Source organism: Hemiscyllium ocellatum, chromosome 3 (genome assembly GCF_020745735.1).
Source record: "Hemiscyllium ocellatum isolate sHemOce1 chromosome 3, sHemOce1.pat.X.cur, whole genome shotgun sequence".
Classification (NCBI taxonomy): domain Eukaryota; kingdom Metazoa; phylum Chordata; class Chondrichthyes; order Orectolobiformes; family Hemiscylliidae; genus Hemiscyllium; species Hemiscyllium ocellatum.
Window position 1 is genome coordinate 5,558,628 of NC_083403.1, and position 24,287 is coordinate 5,582,914.

The 24,287-nt window shown below is 46.3% G+C and overlaps 2 protein-coding genes across 5 annotated transcripts in view; one reads left to right on the top strand and one right to left on the bottom strand.

Moving 5' to 3' along the window:
* Nucleotides 1-414: 414 nt before the first annotated feature.
* cnih4 (cornichon family AMPA receptor auxiliary protein 4) lies at nt 415-9,503 on the bottom strand. Of its 2 annotated transcripts, XM_060855545.1 has the most exons (5): nt 9,401-9,503; nt 8,364-8,432; nt 3,421-3,533; nt 964-1,104; nt 415-630 (listed from the first exon to the last, which is right to left on the bottom strand). In XM_060855545.1, the coding sequence occupies exons 1-5, from the start codon at nt 9,467-9,469 to the stop codon at nt 603-605; spliced, it is 420 nt and encodes a 139-aa protein (XP_060711528.1). In that variant the 5' UTR covers nt 9,470-9,503; the 3' UTR covers nt 415-602. The 2 variants fall into 2 exon arrangements, with proteins under 2 accessions (XP_060711528.1, XP_060711521.1); XM_060855538.1 differs by lacking the exons at nt 8,364-8,432; nt 9,401-9,503 and adding an exon at nt 7,174-7,464.
* A 4,746-nt stretch (nt 9,504-14,249) lies between these two features.
* The window catches only part of aars2 (alanyl-tRNA synthetase 2, mitochondrial (putative)), a 130,578-nt gene continuing 120,540 nt past the window's right edge, over nt 14,250-24,287 (top strand). For all 3 annotated transcript variants that reach the window (XM_060847947.1, XM_060847939.1, XM_060847955.1), the window contains exon 1: nt 14,250-14,515. In XM_060847947.1, coding sequence (XP_060703930.1) covers nt 14,255-14,515 — 261 coding nt within the window. In that variant the 5' untranslated portion in view covers nt 14,250-14,254. The remainder of the gene's footprint in view (nt 14,516-24,287) is intronic.

Here is a 24,287-nt window from a genome sequence, read left to right on the forward strand (position 1 = left end):
TCCCTCCAGACCCTTCCTACTCATATACCCATCCAAATGCCTCTTAAATGTTGCAACACAGAAGAAGTTTGATGGAGCTTCACAAAATCATGAGCATGCTGGATAGATAGACAGAAGCTGTTCCTACTCATATAAGGGATAATAATTAGAGGGCATAGATTCAGAGTTTTGTGTAAACGGAGCAAAGCTAACGGGAGAGAAAAGGTGAATAGTTGAGAGTCCGGAAGGCACTACCTAGAAATGTGGTGGAGGCAGGTTCAACTGAGGCATTCAAGAACATGAGAAGATTATTTGAATAGAAATGGTGTGCAGAGAAATGGAGAAAGGGCAGGAAATTGGTAATAGAATTGGTGGAGGCACAATGAGCCGAATGTTGCTGTAACAATTCAGTGCTGCTGAAGTACACATCAGGACTCTTTTTAAACAGTAACTTTATTGTTTAAAAAATAATCTCAAAACACATTTCAATCATGTCCAAAAAATAAACTGCATGATGCATCCTTTACTTGTTCGAGAACTTCCAACGGAACCAAACAGAATGGGAGTGACAGTCTTGAGCCTGCACTTTTATCTTGCTGCCATTTAGGAGTCCAGAAACAATGTCAGTCATTTATCAAAGCCAGGATCATACTGTAAAGGAGAACAGTATCAGATTGTAGGCTATCACATATCTCAGCAAGCAGGGCAGCAAACTGTGGAAGATCACCCCATTCTCCATTAGAACAATCTTCCTCACACTCCACTAATAAAACTTTGTTACTCACACCTCAGTATCAGACTAATATAATGCTGTCCATTATTCAATCCCCGGTATCAGACCATAATAAAACTCTCCTGTTACTCCCCTCTCAGTATCAGACTGTTTTAAAACATGCTCAGTTATTCCCACTCAATATTAGATTGATTTATAACTCAATTATTCCCCCTTGGTATCCAATTCTGTTATAACAGTCTCTATCATACCTGTATAGATAAATGAAGAAACAGAGGAGATGGAATCCCAGTTTAATCATCGCTTCCTTCATGTGAGTCTTCAGCTGTCCACGATTGTGAATCTCAGTTGGGTCAAAGACTCCCACATTACCACAGGGGACTGCCAGGTACCTAGGGTGTAGTATGGAATAACAGTCATAACCCGCACTTTTTTCCGAAACCACAGAGTGCTTTATCACTGCAGCTGAAGCTGTGCCTCAGGGCCATCAAGAACAGGTTTCTCATGGAAACCAAGAAAACCAGAAACCAAACATTTTAGTTAGGGTTGGATGTAGAGTGGACCCAATGTTTGGGCACACTTGGTGTTATTAAAAAACATAAAGCTCATAAATACACAAAATACAGATTCAGAAAATGGCATCACATTTATACTCCAGTGATATAGTGAAGTGGTTTCTTCACTATGGTGGTACATTCAGAAATAAGATCATAATGATAAACAAGCTATTACTAACAATATGTAGGTCACAGAGTTTTCACAAAGGTGAAGGCATCCTTCAGCGTGCAGTTCAATAAACACACAATCCTTTACCTAATACAGACTTCTGATACACATTATAGATGTTGCAAACTTTGAATCTGCAGCCACAGGCAAAGATTTCCTAACACATCTTAAAATTAACCATTCTGCACTTAAAATTTACTCTGTGCAAACCTTGACAGCGCACTGCTCCCTCGGCACCGACCCTCCGACAGCGCGCCGCTCCCTTGGCGCCGACCCTCTAATACTGCCTCAATTCTGACCTGCTGAGATTGCACCCTCCCTCTGTGTTGCACTATGTGCACTAATCTAGATCATGGGTTGAAGTCTATGAAGTGGGGCTTGAACCTACTGTGTAGCCTTGGATGCAAACATAGCCCAAAAAGCCACAAGATAACATCAATTTAGTATTGGATTTCCCTGCAGGGTGTTCAGGAATTGTTGTCTTCAAATTTACTTCACGTGTTTACATAGGAATTAGGAACGAGAGTGGGCAACTGAGGCCTTTGAGCCCACTCTGCTGTTTAACATGATCATGGTTAATCTTATCCTGATTTCAACCCCACTTTCTTCCTGCTCCCCCTATCCCTCTATCCTGCTGTTCATCAGAAACAGATTGAATGGTTTCTGGAATCTGCCGCCAGTGCACTCTGGGGCAGTGAGCTCCACAGATTCCCAACCCGCGGAGAGAAGTGGGTTCTCTTCATCTCAGTTTGAGCCGACCTCCTCTCACTCTATATCTATGACCTCTTGTTCTAGACTGTCCCCCAAGGGGTAACATCTGTTCAATGTCCACCTTATCAATCCTCTTTAGCATTTTATATACCTTAAATCAAACAGCACCCCCCCCCCGCCGCCACCCCATTCTCCTGAACTCCAATGAGTACAAGTCCCAGTTATTCAACCGTTCCTTGTGAGATAGCCCTTTCATCCCTGGTATTAATCTGGTGAACATCCTCTGATTTGCCTCCAGTGCCATCCCATTCTTCCTCAAGTAAGGAGTCCAAACTGGGCACAGAAGTCCAGGTGTGGTCTCACCGGTGCCTTATATAATTGTGACAACATTAGTTTACTTGTATAATCCAGTCCTTTTGCAGTAAATGCCAGGATTCCATTTGTCTGCCTTTTTGCTGCACCCGAATACCCACTTTGTGATTCATGCACAAGGACATCCAGATCTCTGCACATACGCACTTTGATTCTGCTTCCCATTTAAATCATAATTAGGCCACATGTTTTTCCATCCAAAATGGACAACTTTGCACTTATCCCTGTTAAATTCCAACTGCTAGATTCTGGCTGATTTTCCTAGCCTGTTGATATCCATTTGTAAACTCTTTGTTTCCTCCTCTCAGCTTGCTTTCCCACCTATTTTATATCATCTGTGAACTTTGCTATGTTACACTCTGCCTCTGCTTGCAGATCATTTATATCCAAATTGTAAATAGTTGAGGTCTGAGAACTGAACCCTGTGGCACCCTACTAGTTAGTTTGCTCTACAGAGAGGGACCCATTTATCCCAACACTTTCTTTTCTGTCAGTCAGCCAATCCTGTATCCAAGCCAGTACTTGATTCCTCATCCCCTGAGATCTAACCCATTTATTCCCAAACCCTGCTTTCTGTCAGTCAGCCTATCCTGTATCCAAGCCAGTACTTGATCCCTAACCCCCTGAGATCTAACCTTCTGGATCAGTCTTTTATGTGACACCATGTCAAATGATTTCTGGAAGGCTAGATATACCACATCCAGTGGATGCTGGTTACATCCTCAAAGTAATTCCACCAAGTTTGTCAAGCATGAATTCCTCTTCATGAAACCATGCTGACACTGGTGAATTGAGCTTTGTTTTTCCAAATGTTCAGTTATCTCCTCCTTTGTGACCCCAAGACGACACAAAAACTCTCAGCAAACTAAACTGTAATTGACTGAGTAAGCTTCACCCACCTGTAAAGATTCCAGCCAGATATGGGCAGATTGAGTAGAAATATGAACCAATGCATGGAGACAAACATCAGCACTGTAACAAGTCCGACAGCAACCAGTTCTGGCAGAATCCACTGGAAGAAAAATTACAACTCAAAATGATCTCAAGAAACCAATTGTTTCAAACTAGTTGTGATGTGGAGGTGTCAGTGTTGGACTGGGGCGGATAAGGTCAGAGGTTGTACAACGTCAGGTTATAGTCCAACAGGTTTATCTGAAATCACAAGCTTTTGGAATGCTGCTCCTTCAGATGAAGTGAAGAGAAGCACACAGGCAAAGAATTTATAGATGGAGAGATCAAAGGATCATATAGATGGTGAGAGTGGAGAGTCGACAGGCAGGTGATCAAGACTGTCAGACGGTGGAAATAAAGTGTCACCAACTGAATAAAAAGTGAAGGGATGACCTATAATCTGATTAATTGATTAAGGCAGAGAGATAATTACAAAAAATAAAAAGGAGGTGGTGCTGGAGACAAACCAAATGGCTAGAATAGCATGATAGGTATGAGTAGCATGCTGAGGGTCTAACCAAAGCAACAAGTAATCCAAAACTGCACAAACTAATTAAGGTAAAGCGATCATAACAAGTTATCAAGGTGATGGCATCACAACCGGACAGTAAGGAAGATTTTACAGATATAGAACATTATGGGGGGGGGTTATGAATAGCGCAACATAAAGTTTAAGGAGGATACACACGGCAAGTACTTCACACAGAGGGTGGTGGGCATTTGGAATGCGTTGCCAGCAGAGGTGGTTGAGGCAGGCACAGTAGATTCATTTAAGATGTGTCTGGATAAAGGCACGAGTAGGTGGGGAGCAGAGGGATGCAGATGCTTAGGAATTATGACAGGTTTAGACATTACATTTGGATCGGCTCAGACTTGGAGGGCCGAAGGGCCTGTTTCTGGTCTGTATATTTCTTTGTTATCTCAGTCATGTCCTGTGTGTTCGGAGGAGGGTGTTGCAGTTTTTCACTGTGGCATGTCGGAACTGGCAATCGATATTCCATTCTGGAGGCTGTCTTTCAGCATCTTTGGGTATCCTTTGCATTCCTTCTTGTCTGAACAGATCCTGTCTATACGTAGGGCTTGTTCGTAGGAGATGGCTTCTTTAATATGTTTAGGGTAGAAGCTAGAGAAGTGCAGCATAATGAGGTTATCCATGGGCTTGCTGTATAGTGAGGTATGGAGGTGTCCGTCCTGGACAGGGATGCGTGTGTTCAAGAATGAGACTGATTCTGAAGAGAGGTCTGATGGCTGGACGAAACTTGATATCGTCGTGTAGTCATTTCAGTGATTCTACACCATGAGTCCAAAGGATAAAAATTGTTGTTAATGTATCTAGTGGAGAATGTTGATTGAAGGTCCTGTGCAAAGGAATCTTGCTTGAATCCCGTCACCTGCTGTTCAGTTGGTGACACTTTACTCACACCATCTGACACTTTTGATCACCTGCATAGACATGTTATGTGACCTGTCAACACTCCACTTACACCATTTGTACTGTCCTTTGATCTCTCTGCCTATAAATTCTGTGTCTGTGCACTTCTCTTCACCTCACCTGACGAAGGGGCAGTGCTCCTAAAGCTTGTGATTTCAAATAAACCTGTTGGACTATAACCTGGTGTCCTGTGACTTCTGACACAAGTGGGAACCAGGGCCTGGGACTAATGGGGAAGAGGAGAGGTAAATCGTCAAGTGTCTGCTCCCCTCATTCACTCCATCCCTCCATCTGTCTCAGCTTCTGAGAGGGATGTCAGGGTTTTGCTGTGAAATAGCAGGCTCTATGGTTGAGAGGCACTGCCTTTCGGAGCACAGAATGAATGCAATTTCACTTCCCAGAAGTGAATCCCTACCAAAACTGAATATTCTGATACACTAACAGAATCTTGATCCACAGTGTGGTGGTGGTGATGTCATTGGACAAGCAATCTAGGGGCCTAGACTAACTGTTTGGGTACATGGGGTCAAATTCCACTAAGGCAACTGAGGGAATTTAAACTCAATACATGATCTGGAATTAAAAGCTAGTCTCAGTGATGGTGATTATGATTGTGAAATTATCATTTATTGGAAATTTCCTTTTAGAATCAAAATCTGTCATCTGTGCTGAGTCTGGCCTACATGTGACTCCAGACCCACAACAAAGTGGTTGACTCTTAACTATCTTCCAAAATGGCCAAAGGAGCCACTCAGTTCAAAGGCAACCAATGATAGGCTTGTCCCATCAATGCATGAACGACAGTCTCCATGTGAGAAAGGGAGGCTATACAGACACACACCTGCCTGAACACTGTACACACTCTGTTTCCAATGGTCTCCTCTTTTCATACAGTAATAGAGATGTACAGCATGGAAACAGATCCTTCATTTCAACCCGTCCGTGCCGACCAAATATCCCCACCCAATCTAGTTCTACCTGCCAGCACCCGGCCCATATCCCTCCAAACCCTTCCTATTCATGTACCCATCCAAATGCCTCTGAAATGTTGCAATTGTACCAGCCTCCACCACATCCTCTGACAGCTCATTCCATACACGTACCACCCTCTGCGTGAAAAAGTTGCTCCTTAGGTCTCTTTTATATCTTTCCCCTCTCACCCTAAACTTATGCCCTCTAGTTCTGAAGTCCCCGATCCCAGGGAAAAGACTTTGTCTATTTATCTTATTCATGCCCCTCATAATTTTGTAAACCTCTATAAGGTCACCCCTCAGCCTCTGACACTCCAGGGAAAACAGCCCCAGCCTGTTCAGCCTCTCCCTGTAGCTCAGATCCTCCAACCTTGCCAACATCCTTGTAAATCTTTTCTGAACACTGTCAGGTTTCACAACATCTTTCCGATAGGAAGGAGACCAGAATTGCACGTAATGTTCCAACAGTGGCCTAACCAATGTCTTGTACAGCTGCAACATGACCTCCCAACTCCTGTACTCAATACTCTGACCAATAAAGGAAAGCATACCAAACGCCTTCTTCACTATCCTATCTAACGAGACTCCACTTTCCAGAAGCTATGAACCTGCATTCCAAGGTCTCTTTGTTCAGCAACACTCCCTAGGACCTTACCATTAAGTGGATAAGTCCTGCTAAGATTCGCTTTCCCAAAATGCAGCACCTCGAATTTATCTGAATTAAACTCCATCTGCCACTTCTCAGCCCATTGGCCGATCTGGTCCAGATCCTGTTTTAATCTGAGGTAACCCTCTTCGCTGTCCACTACACCTCCAATTTTGGTGTCATCTGCAAACTTACTAACTGTACCTCTTATGCTCGCATCCAAATCATTTATGTAAATGACAAAAAGTAGAGGGCCCAGCACCGATCCTTGTGGCACTCCACTGGTCACAGGCCTCCAGTCTGAAAAACAACCCTCCACCACCACCCTCTGTCTTCTACCTTTGAGCCAGTTCTGTATCCAAATGGCTAGTTCTCCCTGTATTCCATGAGATCTAACCTTGCTTCTCAGTCTCCCATGGGAAATCTTGTTGAACGCCTTACTTAAGTCCATATAGATCACATCTCCTGCTCTGCCCTCATCGATCTTCTTTGTTACTTCTTCAAAAAACTCAATCACGTTTGTGAGACATGATTTCCCACGGACAAAGCCATGTTGACTATCCCGAATCAGTCCTTGCCTTTCCAAATACATGTACATCCTGTCCCTCAGGATCCCCTCCAACAACTTGCCCACCACCGAGTTCAGACTCACCGGTCTGTAGTTCCCTGGCTTGTCTTTACCGCCCTTCTTAAAAAGTGACACCATGTTTGCCAACCTCCAGTCTTCCGGCACCTCACCTGTGACTATCAAAGATACAAATATCTCAGCAAGAGGGCCAGCAATCACTTCTCTAGTTTCCCACAAAGTTCTCAAGTACACCTGATTAGGTCCTGGGGATTTATCCACCTTTAACCGTTTCAAGACATCCAGCACTTCCTCCTCTGTAAGATGGACATTTTGCAAGATGTCACCATCTATTTCCCTACAGTCTATATCTTCCATATTCTTTTCCATTGTAAATACTGATGCAAAATATTCATTTAGTATTTCCCCCATTTTCTGCGGCTCCACACAAAGGCCACCTTGCTGATCTTTGAGGGGCCCTATTCTCTCCCCAGTTACCTTTTTGTCCTTAACATATTTGTAAAAACCCTTGGAATTCTCCTTAATTCTATTTGCCAAAGCTATCTCATGTCCCCGTTTTGCCCTTCTGATTTCTCTCTTAAGTATACTCCTACTTCCTTTATACTCTAAGGATTCACTCGATCTATCCTGTCTATACCTGACATATGTTTCCTTCTTTTTATTAACCAAACCCTCAATTTCTTTAGTCATCCAGCATTCCCTATACCTACCAGCCTTCCCTTTCACCCTGACAGGAACATACTTTCTCTGGATTCTTGTTATCTCATTTCTGAAGGCTTCCCATTTTCCAGCCGTCCCTTTACCTGCGAACATCTGCCTCCAATCAGCTTTCGAAAGTTCTTGCCCCTTACCATCAAAATTGGCCTTTCTCCAATTTAGAACTTCAACTTTTAGATCTGGTCTATCCTTTTCCATCACTATTTTAAAACTAATAGAATTATGGTCGCTGGCCCCAAAATGCTCCCCCACTGACACCTCAGTCACCTGCCCTGCCTTATTTCCCAAGAGTTGGTCAAGCTTTGCACCTTCTCTGGTGGGTACATCTACATACTGAGTCAGAAAATTGTCTTGTACACACTTAACAAATTCCTCTCCATCTAAACCTTTAACACTAAGGCAGTCCCAGTCAAGGTTTGGAAATTTAAAATCCCCTACCATAACTATCCTATTATTCTTACAGATAGCTGCCAGAAGGAAGCTCTCAATCAGACCCCTTCTACCCCTCCCACAACACATATTGTACTCGGGGCAATTACCTTGTTCAGTTTAGAACAGCATGCTCGGGCATTTATATAATCACATTCTAAGTCCGACAGGGTTATAATCTACACACAGGTCAAGGAAATTATTCACTGCTTCTGGAACTTTCTCTTCCTCACAGTCTTTCTCAGCCTCTCTCCTTCTTCAACCTGTTTGAATTATTACTATGTTTTCACAGCCTCTCCCTGTCCACTTTCCCGTCACTTACTCTCAGTGATAATTCCCTTTGCTCTTAAACTTTGATATTTTTCGTCCCCATCTTTTCCACTTAACCTCTCAATCTGACACACTGTTTTTCAGACCAGTCACTTTTTCCTATTCTCTCTGTTTTATTCAATTCCAGTGACTGTATTTCTCATTTGCACTTTCTTTACTATCTGCTTTTCCAGTTACTCTCTCCATTTCTGAACCTGAATCTAGTTTTTTCAGTCTGGGTCCTCCATAGATGTACCACATGCGCTTCTCCTCCATCCCTTGCTCACCGCCCCTACCCCCTTCACTCTTCATCCTCCCCCCCACTCCAGCTCCACACTCTTCATCCTCCCTCCAGTCACCTCTCTCCAGTTTTCTTCCTCCCCATTCACTCTACCCCCTCAACTCTCTTCCTCCTCCCTTCACCACCGTCCTTCATCCCTCATGCCCTCCGTTCTCCCCACCCTGACTTTCCGCTCTCCTCAACCCCAGGTTTCCCCCCCCCCACCCTACCCTCTGCTCTCTCCACCCTGAGGTTTCCCCCTCCCACCTCCTCCCCTAGGAACCCTCTACCAGACCCCCTCCTCTCCCCACCCCAGTAACCCCAGCCTTTTCTCTCTCTTTCCCCCCCACCACACCCCCTCCCTGCACACACACCCCCCCTCTCTGCAACCCCACCCCCTCCCCCTCTCTCTCCTGTCTTCCCCCAACTCCCCTGGTTTCCCCCACCCCTCTCCCCTTTCCCTTCCCTCTTTTTCCTTCTTTATTTTCTGGCCGCGTTCCATTTTTTTAAAAAAACCATCCCAATGTTTCCCTCTTTCCGTCCACTCTACAAGGATACAAAATAAACCGCCATAAAAATTAGTGCACAGCAATCAACCAGCGACAGGATGAAAACCAACGCCTCCATCTTCACTTCCGCTTGTAGTTCGGGGGAGCGAGAACCGTGTGACACCCGAACGGACCCTAATGTCTGTGACACCGCAGGTGCTTCGCCCCTCACTTCCGCCCCGCTCGCTGTGCAGCACCAATAAGCCACCCAGCGTTGCATAAGCAAGGTTCCGGGGCACCTAATCACTGGATTATCTGAGTGGTGTATTTTATACAGTCTGTCTGTTCTGATGAAAAGTTCTCGAGCTGAAACGTCAGCAACTTAATTTATCTCTTCACAAATGCTGCAAGATATTCCCAGCATTTTCTGTTGTTATTTTAAATCCAATCTGTTGTGGGATATATACATTGCAAAACTGGCTATTTGACCCAATCAATAAAATCATTCTCCAACTGTTCAGTGGGATCCTTTAGGAGAGATAGTTTTACCAAAAACAAAGTCAGAAGTCACACGACGCAAGGTTATAGTCCAACAAGTCTATTTTAAATCACAAGCTTTCAGAACACTGCTGTTTCATCAGATGATGGGCAAGCTGAGGAACAGGATTTGGAAAGGCAAGGACTGATTAGAGATAGCCAACATGGATTTCTACGTAGGAAATCATGTCTCACTAACTTGATTGCATTTTTGAAGAAGTAACAAAGAGGATTGATGAGGACAGGGCTGTGGATGTGGTTTACATGGACTTCAGTAAGGCATTTGACAGGGTTCCTCATGTTAGACTGGTTAGCAAGCTTAGCTGACACGAAAATTGGAGGTGTAGTGGACAGCGAAGAAGGTTTCCTCAGTACAACAGCATCTTGATCAGATGAGCCAATGGGCTGAGGAAAAGTGATGGAGTTTAATTTAGATAAACATGAGGTGCTGCGTTTTGGAAAGGCAAATCAGGGCAGGATTTGTACACTTAATGGTAAGGTCCTGGGGAGTGTTGCTGAACAAGGAGACCTTGGAGTGCAGTTTCGTATGTCATCTAGTCACAGTAGATAGGATAGTGAAGAAGATGTTGAGATTGTGGTGCTGGAAAAGCACATCAGGTCAGGCAGCATCTGAGTAGCAGGAGAATCGACATTTCGGGCATTGGCCCCTTATCAAGAATGAGACTTGTGGGCTGGGGTCTGAGAGATAATAGGGAGGGGGTGTGGTGGGGGGGAAGGTAGCTGAGGATGCGATAGGTAGATGAAGGTGGGGGAGAAGGTGATTGATTAGAGGAGGGTGGTGCAGATAAATGGGAAAGGTGATGGGCAGGTGAAGAGGATGTTGCTGAGTTGGAGGCTTGGGATTGGGATAATGCGGGGAGAGGGGAAATGAGGAAATGTGTGAAATCCACATTGATTCTGTGTGTTTGCAGGGTCCCAAGGCAGAATATGAGGCATTCTTCCACCAGGCATCGGGTGGCAAGGAGTTGGAGAGTTGGGTAGCAATGGGGGAGACCCAGGACCTGCATGTCCTTGATAGGGTGGGAGGGAGAGTTGAAGTGTTCAGCCATGGGGCGTTGGGGTAGGTTTCCCAGAGATGTTCTCTGAAACGATCCAAACGTTGGCGTCCTGTCTCCCCAATGTAGAGAAGACCACATTGGGTGCAATGGATACAGTAGGTGACATTGGTGAAGGTACAGATAAATTTCTGTCAGTTGTGAAAGGATCCTTTGAGGCCTTAGACGGAGGTGAAGGGGGAGGTCTGGGTGCAGGTTTTGCACTTCCTGTGGTGGCAGGGGAAAATGCCAGGAGTGGGATTTGAGGTGGGGGGGAGGTGTGTGTGTGTGTGTGTGTGTGTGGCAGCGTGAAGCTGATGAGGGAGTCGTGGAGGGACTGGTCCCTCTGGAACGCTGTTAGGGTTGGGGAGGGAAATATATCTCTGGTGGTGGGGTCTGTTTGTAGGTGGCAGACATGGCAGAGGATGTATACGGAGGTTGGTGGGATGGAAGGTGAGGACCAGGGGATTCTGTCCTTTTTGTGTTGGGAGGGATGGGGTTCAAGGGCAGATGTGTGGAAAGTGGAGGAAATGTGTTGGAGGGCATTGCTGACCACATGGGAAGGGGAACATTGAGTTGGAAGGTCATGTTGCAGCCAGCAGGGCATTGTTTAGGCCACTTTTGGAACACTGCCTTCAATTCTGGTCTCCCTGCTAAAGGAAGGATGTTATGAAACTTGATCGAATCAGAAAAGATTTACAAGGTTGTTGCCAGGATTGGAAGGTTTGAGCTATAGGGAGAGGCTGAATAGGCCTGGCTGTTTTCCCTGGAGCATCGGAGGCTGACGGTGGCCTTTTAGATAGTTATAAAATCATGATGCACTTGGATAGGGTAAATAGACTGTCCCTGGGATGGGAGAGTCCAGAACTAGAGGGTGTAGGTTTAAGGTGAGAGGAGAAAGATTTAAGTTGACCTAAAGGGCAACTTTTTCACACACAGGGTGGTGTGTGTATGGAACAAGCTGCCAGAGGTGGAGGCTGGTACAATAACAACATTTGAAAGACATCTGGATGGGTATCTGAATGGAAAAGGTTTAGTGGGATGTGGCCAAAGGCTGGCAAATGGGACTAGATTAATTTAGGATATCTAGTTGACAAGGACTGGTTGGATCATGCAGTCCATCTCTATGACTCTAGGTGACAAAGAAGCAGCGCTCCAAAATCTTCTGCTTTTAAATAATCCAGATTGTGGTATGTGAATTGAATCACATGGACTGAAGGGGACAGGCAAAGCAGGATTGGAAAAATGAGCTGCTTAGAGAGAGGAGGTAGCTTGGGTTCAATTGAGGTTCAGTTTCACGATGAAGAATGTTCTAGACAAAAAACAGAAAATGCTGGAGATCACAGCAGGTCAGGCAGCATTCGTGGAGAGAGAGAACAAGTTAATATTTCAAGTCTAGATGACTTAAGGGTAAAAAATGAGGTCTGCAGATGCTGGAGATCACAGCTGAAAATGTGTTGCTGGTCAAAGCACAGCAGGCCAGGCAGCATCTCAGGAATAGGGAATTCGACGTTTTGAGCATAAGCCCTTCATCAGGATGACTTAATCAGAGCTAACAAGGGGGGGCATTTGCACAATAGTGGTCGGGAGGGATTGGCATGCTGGAGGAGAAAAGATGTTGATAGTTCAAATTAAGTGATCGGAATGTAAGAATGGCAGAGCAATGATGTGTCTAAATGTTAGACTGGAAAGAACAGACAGTCCCACTGGGGTGGGGAGGAACAGAGTAAGGGTGACAGAGAATGTGAATTCCATGTGGGGTAAATCTGTGAAAGGAAATATCTTTATGAAAGTGAGTTTTGGTAAATACCTTGTTGAGCACCAGCAGTGAAATGGAAAGTAACGATGATGTGTATGGTGAATGAGACACTGGGAATTCCTGTCAGTAGGAAGAGCAAAACCTCCTCAGGGTGGGAATTCTTCAAAGAGACTTGGCAGATACTGGAATCTGAACTGAAAATTTAATCTGAACTATCAACATCCTTTCACTCCCAGCACTCCAACCCTGTCCGTCTCACTGTTGCTTAAATGTCATCCCCTCCCCACTTCACTTCAGCTCTGAAGAAGAGCCATCTAGAAATGTTAGAATGCTTTGTCACCATGGATGCTACCTGACCCACTGCGATCTTCAGCATTTTTTGTTTTCAGTTCAGATTCCACTATCTGCAGTAATTTGCTCCTACATAGTGTTCTGGATGGACAAGTCCAGAGATCTCTGACTGAAGAGTCACATAAAGCAAAACAAAAGGAGTGTGTGACAATATGATAATCAAAGTTGAAACTTGGCTGAGAATAAAATGTTTGAGGTGGGAGTGGGACAAAAGAACTGCAAGAAAATGTATGTGAAAAGAATGCAAGCCAACATAAAAGGAAATCCAAAAACCATAAGTTCTATATAGTAACAGGAGACATGGCGCTATTAGAGGCAGAGAACATTTGTGAAGAATGAATATTCTCTTGACTGAGGAAAAAATGTTGTCCAAGCCATTATGATGGGGGAAGGAGTTGACAGGCTTGTACAGTGAGGAGATGAGCTAATATTGTTAAAGTGAAGCTATTGGGAAGGCGAGATGTACATTAACATTACTAAGTTACTAGGGCTTCTGTGCTGTGATTTTACCACTAGACTGAGGGAAGCAATGAGACACATTGCAGATATAATTTCTGTAACCTTTGTGGCTCTGGTTGGTACAGGGCTATTATAATTTTATATCCTCGTCAAAATAAAACGGTGTTACAATAAGCCTAACAAATACAGAGCAATTAGTTTAACATTGGTGGGGGAAAAAATGGCAAACCCAGAGAAAATTAAGAGTCAGTCAGCACCTTTAAAAAACACAAGTAATACTGGATAAACTCAACAACTCTGGCAGCATCTGTGGAGAGAAGACAGAATGTTTTGAGTCTGATTTGAAGGTAGAGTCATCCCAGATTTGAAATGTTCACTTTGTTTTCTCTTCACAATATATTACCAGACCCCCTGAGGCATTGTGATTTTTTTCAGATTTGCTGTATTTTGTTCACGGTCTGTGATTTATTTTTCAGATTTGATGTATCTTATTCATGGGAAGGATGCAGTTTTAAATATTTATTGTGTTGGTACATGGTGAAATCAGAACTCGAATTCAACCACATAGGCACAACATGACTGTTTGGTGAAGGTGGGGTTGACTCTCGGAGTAGTTGTACCGCGCATCCTCGGCGAGCGGCGCTAGTCCTGGAGGACCGGCGATGGAGACTGAGTTTTTGAGGAAGATGGCCGCCCTTGTCACTCCGTGCACTCCTTGTTTCGGGGCGGGGGTGGGGGGATCGGCGGGTTGCCACGATCAAAGATGGCGGCGGCGCACCTGGTTTCCGCGCTGCGGAGGCGCGCGATCTGCCGTTGGGCCGCCGCGGGCGGAGACCGGGACCGGGCCCAGGCCCAGGCCCAGGCCCAGGCCCAGGCCCAGGCCCGCGGGCAGAGCGCTCGACACGTCCGCCAGACCTTCCTCCGCTACTTCCGAGACAAACAGCGGCACCGGGAGGTCCGCTCGGCCCCGGTCATCCCCAGGGGCGACCCCAGCCTCCTGCTGGTCAACGCCGGCATGAACCAGGTGGGCGGCGGGAGGGGGGGGAGGGAGGGAGGGTCAGGGGGACTCGGGGAGAGGGAGGGTCAGGGGGAGACGGGGGGGAGAGAGGGTCAGGGGGACTCGGGGAGAGGGAGGGTCAGGGGGAGACGGGGGGGAGGGTGGGTCAGGGGGAGACGTGGGGGGAGAGAGAGCAGGGTCAGGGGGAGACGGGGGGGGGAGAGAGAGCAGGGTCAGGGGGAGACGGGGGGGAGAGAGAGCAGGGTCGGGGGGAGACGGGGGGGAGAGAGAGCAGGGTCAGGGGGAGACGGGGGGGGAGAGAGAGCAGGGTCGGGGGGAGACGGGGGGGAGAGAGAGCAGGGTCAGGGGGAGACGGGGGGGGAGAGAGAGCAGGGTCAGGGGGAGACGGGGGGGGAGAGAGAGCAGGGTCAGGGGGAGACGGGGGGGGGAGAGAGAGCAGGGTCAGGGGGAGACGGGGGGGGGGGAGAGAGCAGGGTCAGGGGGAGACGGGGGGGAGAGAGAGCAGGGTCAGGGGGAGACGGGGGGGAGAGAGAGCAGGGTCAGGGGGAGACGGGGGGGAGAGAGAGCAGGGTCAGGGGGAGACGGGGGGGAGAGAGAGCAGGGTCAGGGGGAGACGGGGGGGGAGAGAGAGCAGGGTCAGGGGAGACGGGGGGGGGAGAGAGAGCAGGGTCGGGGGGAGACGGGGGGGAGAGAGAGCAGGGTCGGGGGGAGACGGGGGGGAGAGAGAGCAGGGTCGGGGGGAGACGGGGGGGGGAGAGAGAGCAGGGTCGGGGGGAGACGGGGGGGGGAGAGAGAGCAGGGTCGGGGGGAGACGGGGGGGGGAGAGAGAGCAGGGTCGGGGGGAGACGGGGGGGGGAGAGAGAGCAGGGTCGGGGGGAGACGGGGGGAGAGAGCAGGGTCAGGGGGAGACGGGGGGGAGAGAGCAGGGTCGGGGGGAGAGAGAGCAGGGTCGGGGGGAGAGAGAGCAGGGTCGGGGGGAGAGGGGGGGGGGGAGAGAGCAGGGTCGGGGGGAGACGGGGGGGGGGGAGAGAGCAGGGTCGGGGGGAGACGGGGTGAGGGAGGAGGGTCGGGGGAGAGAGGAGGGTCAGAGGGAGACAGCAGGATCAGGATCAGGGTGGGTGTAACAGCAAGGTTGTGGGGACATGGAAGAGCAGAGTGCTGCAGGGAAAGATGATAAGATACAGCAGCAGAATGAGGCCACTTGGGTCATTTTCTCTTAAAATGAATTGCATTGCCTTCCCAACTGCTCACTGAATTAACCTGAAAATAATTCTGCTGAAAATGTGTTGCTGGTCAAAGCACAGCAGGCCAGGCAGCATCTCAGGAATAGGGAATTCGACGTTTCGAGCATAAGCCCTTCATCAGGAACTAGGATACCTAAGTCCAATCGTGTTTCGGATTTCTGAAGTCTTTCCCTGTTTTGAAAATTATTCTTCATATGAAAGGGAGTAATCTTATTTCGTATTTCATTTGCTATTCCTTTGAGTCGTAGAGGTGTACAGCATGGAAACAGACCCTTCGGCCCAACCCGTCCGTGCCGACCAGATATCCCAACCCAATCTAGTCCCACCTGCCAGCACCCGGCCCATATCCCTCCAAACCATTCCTATTCATATACCCATCCAAATGCCTCTGAAATGTTGCAATTATACCAGCCTCCACCACATCCTCTGGCAACTCATTCCATACACACACCACCCTCTGTGAAAAAGTTGCCCCTTAGGTCTCTTTTATATCTTTCCCCTCTCACTCTGAACCTGTGCCCTCTAGTTCTGGACTCCCCCACCCAGGGAAAAGACTTCATCTATTTATCCTATCTATGCCCCTCATGATTTTATAAACCTCTATAAGTTCACCCCTCAGCCTCCGACGCTCCAGGGAAAACAGCCTCAGCCTGTTCAGCCTCTCCCTGGAGCTCAAATCCTCCAACCCTGGCAACATCCTTATAAATCTTTTCTGAACACTTTCAAGTTTCACAACACCCTTCTGATAAGAGGGAGACCAGAATTGCACACAATATGAGACCATAAGACATAGGAGTGGAAGTAAGGCCATTCGGCCCATCGAGTCCACTCTGCCATTCAATCATGGCTGATGGGCATTTCAACTCCACTTACCAGCGTTCTCCCCGTAGCCCCTAATTCCTCGAGACAACAAGAATCTATCAATCTCTGCCTTGAAGACATTTAGAGTCCCGGCCTCCACTGCACTCCGTGGCAATGAATTCCACAGGCCCACCACCCTCTGGCTGAAGAAATGTCTCCGCATTTCTGTTCTGAATTGACCCCCTCTAATTCTAAGGCTGTGTCCACAGGTCCTCATCTCCTCACCTAATGGAAACAATTTCCTAGCGTCCACCCTTTCCAAGCCATGTATTATCTTGTACGTCTCTATTAAGTCTCCCTTAATCTTCTAAACTCCAATGAATACAATCCCAGGATCCTCAGCCGTTCCTCATATGTTAGACCTACCATTCCAGGGATCATCCGTGTAAATCTCCGCTGGACACGTTCCAGTGCCAGTCTGTCCTTCCTGAGGTGTGGGGACCAAAACTGGACACAGTACTCCAAATGGGGCCTAACTAGAGCTTTATAAAGTCTCAGTAGAACATCTCTGCTTTTATATTCCAACCCTCTTGAGATAAGTGACAACATTGCATTCGCTTTCTTAATCACGGACTCAACCTGCATGTTTACCTTTAGAGAATCCTCGACTAGCACTCCCAGATCCCTTTGTACTTTGGCTTTACTAATTTTCTCACCATTTAGAAAGTAGTCTATGCTTTTATTCTTTTTGCCAAAGTGCAAGACCTCGCATTTGCTCACGTTGAATTCCATCAACCATTTCCTGGACCACTCTCCCAAACTGTCTAGATCCTTCTGTACTGAAAATGTGTTGCTGGTTAAAGCACAGCAGGTTAGGCAGCATCCAAGGAACAGGAAATTCGACGTTTCGGGCCAGAGCCCTTCATCAGGAAAGATCCTTCTGTAGCCTCCCCACTTCCTCAGTGCTACCTGCCTGTCCAACTGACTTCGTATCATCTGCAAACTTCGCTAAAATGCCCCCAGTCCCTTCATCCAAATCATTAATATATAATGCGAACAGCTGTGGCCCCAACACTGAACCCTGCGGGACACCGCTCGTCACCGGCTGCCATTCCGAAAAAGAACCTTTCATCCCAACTCTCTGCCTTCTGTCAGACAGCCAATCCTCAATCCATCCCAGCAGCTCACCTCGAACACCATGGGCCCTCACCTTGCTCAGCAGCTTCCTGTGTGGCACCTTGTCAAAGGCCTTTTGAAAGTCTAGATAGACCACATCCACTGGGTTTCCCTGGTCTAACTACTTGTCACGTCTTCAAAGAATTTCAACAGTGGCCCAACCAATGTCCTGTACGGCTGCAACATGACCTCCCAACTCCTGTACTCAATACTCTGACCAATAAAGGGAAGCAAACTAAAGCCCTCTTCACTATCCTATCTATCTGTGACTCCACTTTCAGGGAGCTATGAACCTGCACTCCAAGGTTTCTTTTTTTTCAGCAACACTTCCTAGGACCTTACCATTAAGTGTATAAGTCCTGCTAAGATTTGCTTTCCCAAAATGCAGCCCTCGCATTTATCTGAATTAAACTCCATCTGCCACTTCTCAGCCCATTGGCCCATCTGATCAAGATCCTGTTGTAATCTGAGATAACCCTCTTTGCTGTCTACTACACCTCCAATTTTGGTCTCATCTGCAAACTTACTTACTGTACCTCTTATTCTCGCATCCAAATTATTTACATAAATGATGAAAAATAGTGGACCCAGCACCGATCCTTGTGGCATTCCACTGGTCACAGGCCTCCAATCTGAAAACCAACCCTCCACCACCACCCTCTGTCTTCTACCTTTGAGCCAGTTCTGTATCCAAATGGCTAGTTCTCCCTGTATTCCATGAGATCTAACCTTGCTTCTCAGTCTCCCATGGGGAACCTTGTCGAATGCCTTACTGAAGTCCATGTAGATCACATCTTCTGCTCTGCCCATATCAATTCTCTTTGTTACTTCTTCAAAAAACTCAATCAAGTTTGTGAGACATGATTTCCATGCACAAAGCCATGTTGACAATCCTTAATCAGTCCTTGTCTTTCCAAATACATGTACATCCTGTCCCTCAGGATTCCCTCCAACATCTTGCCCACCACCGAGGTCAGGCTCACCGGTCTATAGTTCCCTGGCTTGTCCTTACCGACCTCCTTAAACAGTGGCATCATGTTTGCCAACCTCCAGTCTTCCGGCACCTCACCTGTGACTATTAAAGATACAAATATCTCAGCAAGAGGCCCAGTTTCCAAGAGTTCTAGGGTACACCTGATCAGGTTTTGGGGATTTATTCACCTTTACCCATTTCAAGACATCCAGCTCTTCCTCCTCTGTAATCTGGGTGTTTTGCAAGATGTCACCATCTATTTCCCGACAGTCTATATCTTCAAAATTCTTTTCCACAGTAAATATTGATGCAAAATACTCATTTAGTTTCTCCCCCATTTTCTCTGGCTCCACACAAAGGCTGCCTTGCTGATCTTTGAGGAGCCCTATTCTCTCCCCAGTTACCCTTTTGTCCTTAATATATTTGTAAAAACCCTTTGGATACTCTTTAATTCTATTTGCCAAAGCTATTGTGCCCCCTTTTTGCCCTCCTGATTTCCCTCTTAAGTATACTCCTACTTTCTTTATACTCTTCTAAGGATTCACTCGATCTACCCTGTCTATACCTGACATATGCTTCCTTTTTTTTAACCAAACCCTCAATTTCTTTAGTCATCCAGCATTCCCTATACCTACCAGCCTTTCCTTTCACCCTGACAGGAACATACTTTCTCTGGATTCTTGTTATCTCATTTCTGAAGGCATCCCATTTTCCAGCCGTCCCTTTACCTGCGAACATCTGCCTCCACTCAGCTTTCGAAAGTTCTTGCCCCTTACCATCAAAATTGGCCTTTCTCCAACTTAGAACTTCAACTTTTAGATCTGGTCTATCCTTTTCCGTCACTATTTTAAAACAAATAGAATTATGGTCGCTTGCCCCAAAGTGCTCCCCCACTGACACCTCAGTCACCTGCCCTGCCTTATTTCCCAAGAGTAGGTCAAGTTTTACATCTTCTCTAGTAGGTACATCCACATACTGAATCAGAAAATTGTCTTGTACACACTTAAATTCCTCTCCATCTAAACCTTTAACACTATGGCAGTCCCAGTCGATGTTTGGAAAGTTAAAATCCCCTACAATAACCACCCTATTATTCTTACAGATAGCTGAGATCTCCTTACAAGTTTGTTTCTCAATTTACCTCTGACTATTGGGGGGGGGGGTGTCTATAATACAATCCCAATAAGGTGATCATCCCTTTCTTATTTCTCAGCTCCATCCAAATAACTTCCCTGCACGTATATCCGGGAATATCCTCCCTCAGCACAGGTGTAATGCTATCCCTTATCAAAAATGTCACTCCCCCTCCCCTCTTGCCCCCTTTTCTGTCCTTCTGTAACATTTGTATCCTGGAACATTAAGCTGCCAGTCCTGCCCATCCCTGAGCCATGTTTCTGTAATTGCTATGATATCCCAGTCCAATGTTCTTAACCATGCCCTGAGTTCATCTGCCTTTCCTGTTAGGCCCCTTGCATTGAAATAAATACAGTTTAATTTATTTATCCTATCTTATCCCTGCCTGCCCTGACAGGTTGACTCACTTCTGTTCTCAACTGTACCGGTCTCAGATTGATCTCTTTCCTCACTATCTCCCTGGGTCCCCCCCCAACTTTACAAGTGTAAATCCTCACAAGCAGTTCTAGCAAATTTCCCTGCCAGTATATTAGTTCCCTTCCAATTTGGGTGCAATCCGTCCTTCTTGTACAGGTCACTTCTCTCCCAGAAGAGATTCCAATGATCCAAAAATGTGAATCCTTCTCCATACAACCAGCTCCTCAGCCATGCATTCATCTGCTGTAACCTTCTATTCCTGCCCTCACTATCTCGTAGCACTGGGAGTAATCCAGATATTACTATCCTTGAGGACGTCCTTTTTTAAATTTCTGCCTAATTCTCTGTAATCTCCCTTCAGAATCTCAACCTTTTCCCTTCCTATATCGTTGGTTCCAATGTGGACAATGACCTCCTCCTGGCCCCTCTCCCCAGTGAGAACATTCTGCACCCTCTCTGAGACATCCTCGATCCTGGCACCAGGGAAGCAACACACCATTCTGCTTTTTTTGCTGCTGGCCACAGAAACATCTGTCTGTACCTCAGACTAGAGAATCCCCTAACTACAATTGATCTCTTAGAAGCTGACATATCCCTCATTGCATTAGAGCCAGTCTCAATACCAGAAACCTGGCTGTTCATGTTACGTTCTCCTGAGAATCCATCACCCCCACATTTCCAAAACAGCATATCTGTTTGAAATGGGTATATCCACAAAAGATTCCTGCCCTAGGTGCCTACCTCTCTCACCTTTCCTGGAGTTAACCCATCTATGTGACTGTATCTGAGACTTTCCCTCCCCCTTCCTATAACTGCCATCCATCTCACACTGTTGCTGTTGCAAATTCCTCATCACTTCTAACTATCTTTTCAACCGATCCACTCGATCTGATAAGATTTGCATCCAACAGCATTTATGGCAGGTATAATCCGCAGTAACCCTTAAACTCTCTTTAAACTCCCACATCTGACATGAAGTACATATCACTGTACTGAAGGCCATTTTTGCTCCTTCACAACCTACAGACCCAGAAAATAACACCGTCTTATTCCTCTACAAACACTGCCCCAGGTTAAATTAATAGTTATGATTTATATTTTAAGTTTAATCAAGAGACATATCTCCAAAAACATATAATCAAGAAAGAACCTACTCTACTCACTACTGCAGCCTTTCTATTGGACACACTTAAAACAACGATTAACTTATCTGATTCTGTGTTGTGAACTTCGCCCAAACAGGTTCCTCCAAGATTAGTTGTGAAATTCACTGCTTGTTAATTTTCCCAGACACACTCCGATGTCCAGCGATACATGAATTCAAAACAGCAAAGGCAGTAACTCTGCAGGCTCTCTCTCTCGCTCGCATTCACTCACTCACTCTCTTGGTTCAGTTCCTCCGCCGTTTGTTTGCTGTTTCTATCCTCCAGCCTCATTTTCCACAGTCCAATGCCCACTCTTGCTTCTCTCTCAACTTTTACATATCTTTAAAAAAACCCTTGCAATCATCTTCCACATTACTAGCTTACTTACCCTCATATTTCATCTTCTCCCATCATATTGCTTTCTCAGTTGTCCTGTGCTAGTCTTTAAAAGCTTCCCAATCCACTGACTACCCTCTACTCTTCACCGCACTGTATTCTTTATTTATTGATTTAATGCTATCCCTGACTTCTCTCGTCAGCCATGGTGCCATGCCCTCCCATTATATGTTTCTTTTTCTTTGGAATGAATTTCTGTTGTCCCTCCCAAATCATCCCCAGAAACTGCTGCCATTACTGCTCCGCTGTCTTCTGTGCTCGGCTCCCCTTCCAATCAACTCTGGTCAGCTCCTCCCTCATGTCATTGCCTTTACGGTTACTCAACTATAAGACCGTTTCAACTGATTCCAGCTTCCTCCTCAAACTGCAGGGTGAATTCTATCATATTATAGTCACTGCCCTGTCGGAGTTCCTTCACCTTAAGCTCCCTAATTAAGTCTGTCTTACACATCATTAAAGCTCATAATTGCCTGCTCCTTATTGGGCTGACTGGCTGCTCCAAAATAAAACCATCTCATGGACATTCCACAAATACTTTTTCATGGAAACCACTAACAAGCTGGTTTTCCCAATCCACCTGCATATTACAGTTCCCCATGATTATTTATTGGTGATTTTCTTACATGCCTTTTCTATCTTGTGTTTTATTTTCTGCACCACATCTTGACTACTACTTGGTGACTTGTATGTAACTCCCAATAGGGGGTCAGTTTACCTGTGCAGTTCCTCAGCTCTGCCTGTACAGATTCTGTGCCTCCCACCCTATGTCACTTCCTGCTGTCGGTTTAATTGCATTTACTAACAATGCAACGCCACCCCTCTGCACATTTGCAAGAAGGAGAGATAGGAGCAGGGTGAAAGTGAGAATCAGTGGCTGGGGTGGGGGAGAGCAAACGTGGGAGCAACATGGGGGTTGTAGAGGTAGAAGGAGATCTATCTCAGCCTCCATATACCCAATGACCCAGCCTTGAAAGCCCTCTGCCGTAAAGAATTTCACAGATTCACTTCAATGAGAGAAGAAACTCCTCAACCTAATTCCATCTCTTAATAAGTGATCCTTTGTTTGGAGATTAGGGAGTCTGGCTGCAGACTCTCCCACAAGGGAAAACAATCTCTCCATATCAACCCTGTGTAGAAGGAAAAAGGGCAGCAGATACATGGGGACATCATAACCTGCAAGTTCCTCTCCAAGCCACTCACCATCCTGATTTGGAAATATTACTGTTCCTTCAGTGTTACTGTGTCAATATCCTGGATCCCTCTCTCTGGTGGCATTGTGGGTCTACCTACCGCACCTGGACTGTAGCGGTTAAAGAAGGTAGCTCACCACCACCTTCCCAGGGGCAACTAGGGATGGACAATAAAATACTCGGAGAAAATGAGGACTGCAGAGACTGGAGCTCAGAATTGAGTGTGTGGTGCTGGAAAAGCACAGCAGCCAGGCAGCATCTGAGGATCAGGAAAATTGACATAGAACATAGAAGGATACAGCGCAGTACAGGCCCTTCGGCCCTCGATGTTGCGCCGACCGAATCCTACCTAACCTATACTAGCCCAATAACTTCCAAATGCCTATCCAATGCCCGCTTAAATGACCATAAAGAAGGAGAGTTCACCACTGATACGGGCAGGGCATTCCATGAACTCACAACCCGCTGTGTGAAGAATCTACCCCTAACATCTGTCCTATACCTACCACCCCTTAATTTAAAGCTATGTCCCCTAGTAACACCTGACTCCATTAGCGGTAAAAGGTTCTTAGTATCTACCCTATCTAAACCCCTAATCATCTTATACACTTCTATCAGATCTCCCCTAAACCTTCTCTTCTCCAATGAGAACAGCCCCAAGTGCCTCAGCCTTTCCTCATAAGATTTTCCTACCATTCCAGGCAACATCCTGGTAAACCTCCTCTGCACTCGTTCTAAAGCTTCCACATCCTTCCTATAGTATGGCGACCAAAACTGCACACAATACTCCAGACAATACTCCAGATGAGGCCTCACCAGAGTCTTATACAACTGCAACATGACCTCAGGACTCCGGAACTCAATTCCTCTGCCAATAAAGCCCAGTATACCATATGCCTTCCTCACAGCACTATTTACCTGGGTGGCAACTTTCAGAGATCTGTGTACATAGACACCAAGATCCCTCTGCTCATCCACACTACCAAGTAGCCTACCATTAGCCCAGTAATCCATCATCTTGTTATTCCTACCAAAGTGAACGACTTCGCACTTAGCTACATTGAATTCCATTTGCCACATTTCCGCCCAGCTCTGCAACTTATCTATATCCCGCTGTAACCTACCACTTCCTTCCTCACTATCCACAACTCCACCGACTTTTGTGTCATCCGCAAACTTGCTTACCCAGCTTTCAAGTCCTTCCTCTAGATCATTTATAAAGATAACAAAAAGCAATGGTCCCAAAACAGATCCTTGTGGTACACCGCTAGTAACTGCGCTCCAAGATGAACATAATCCATC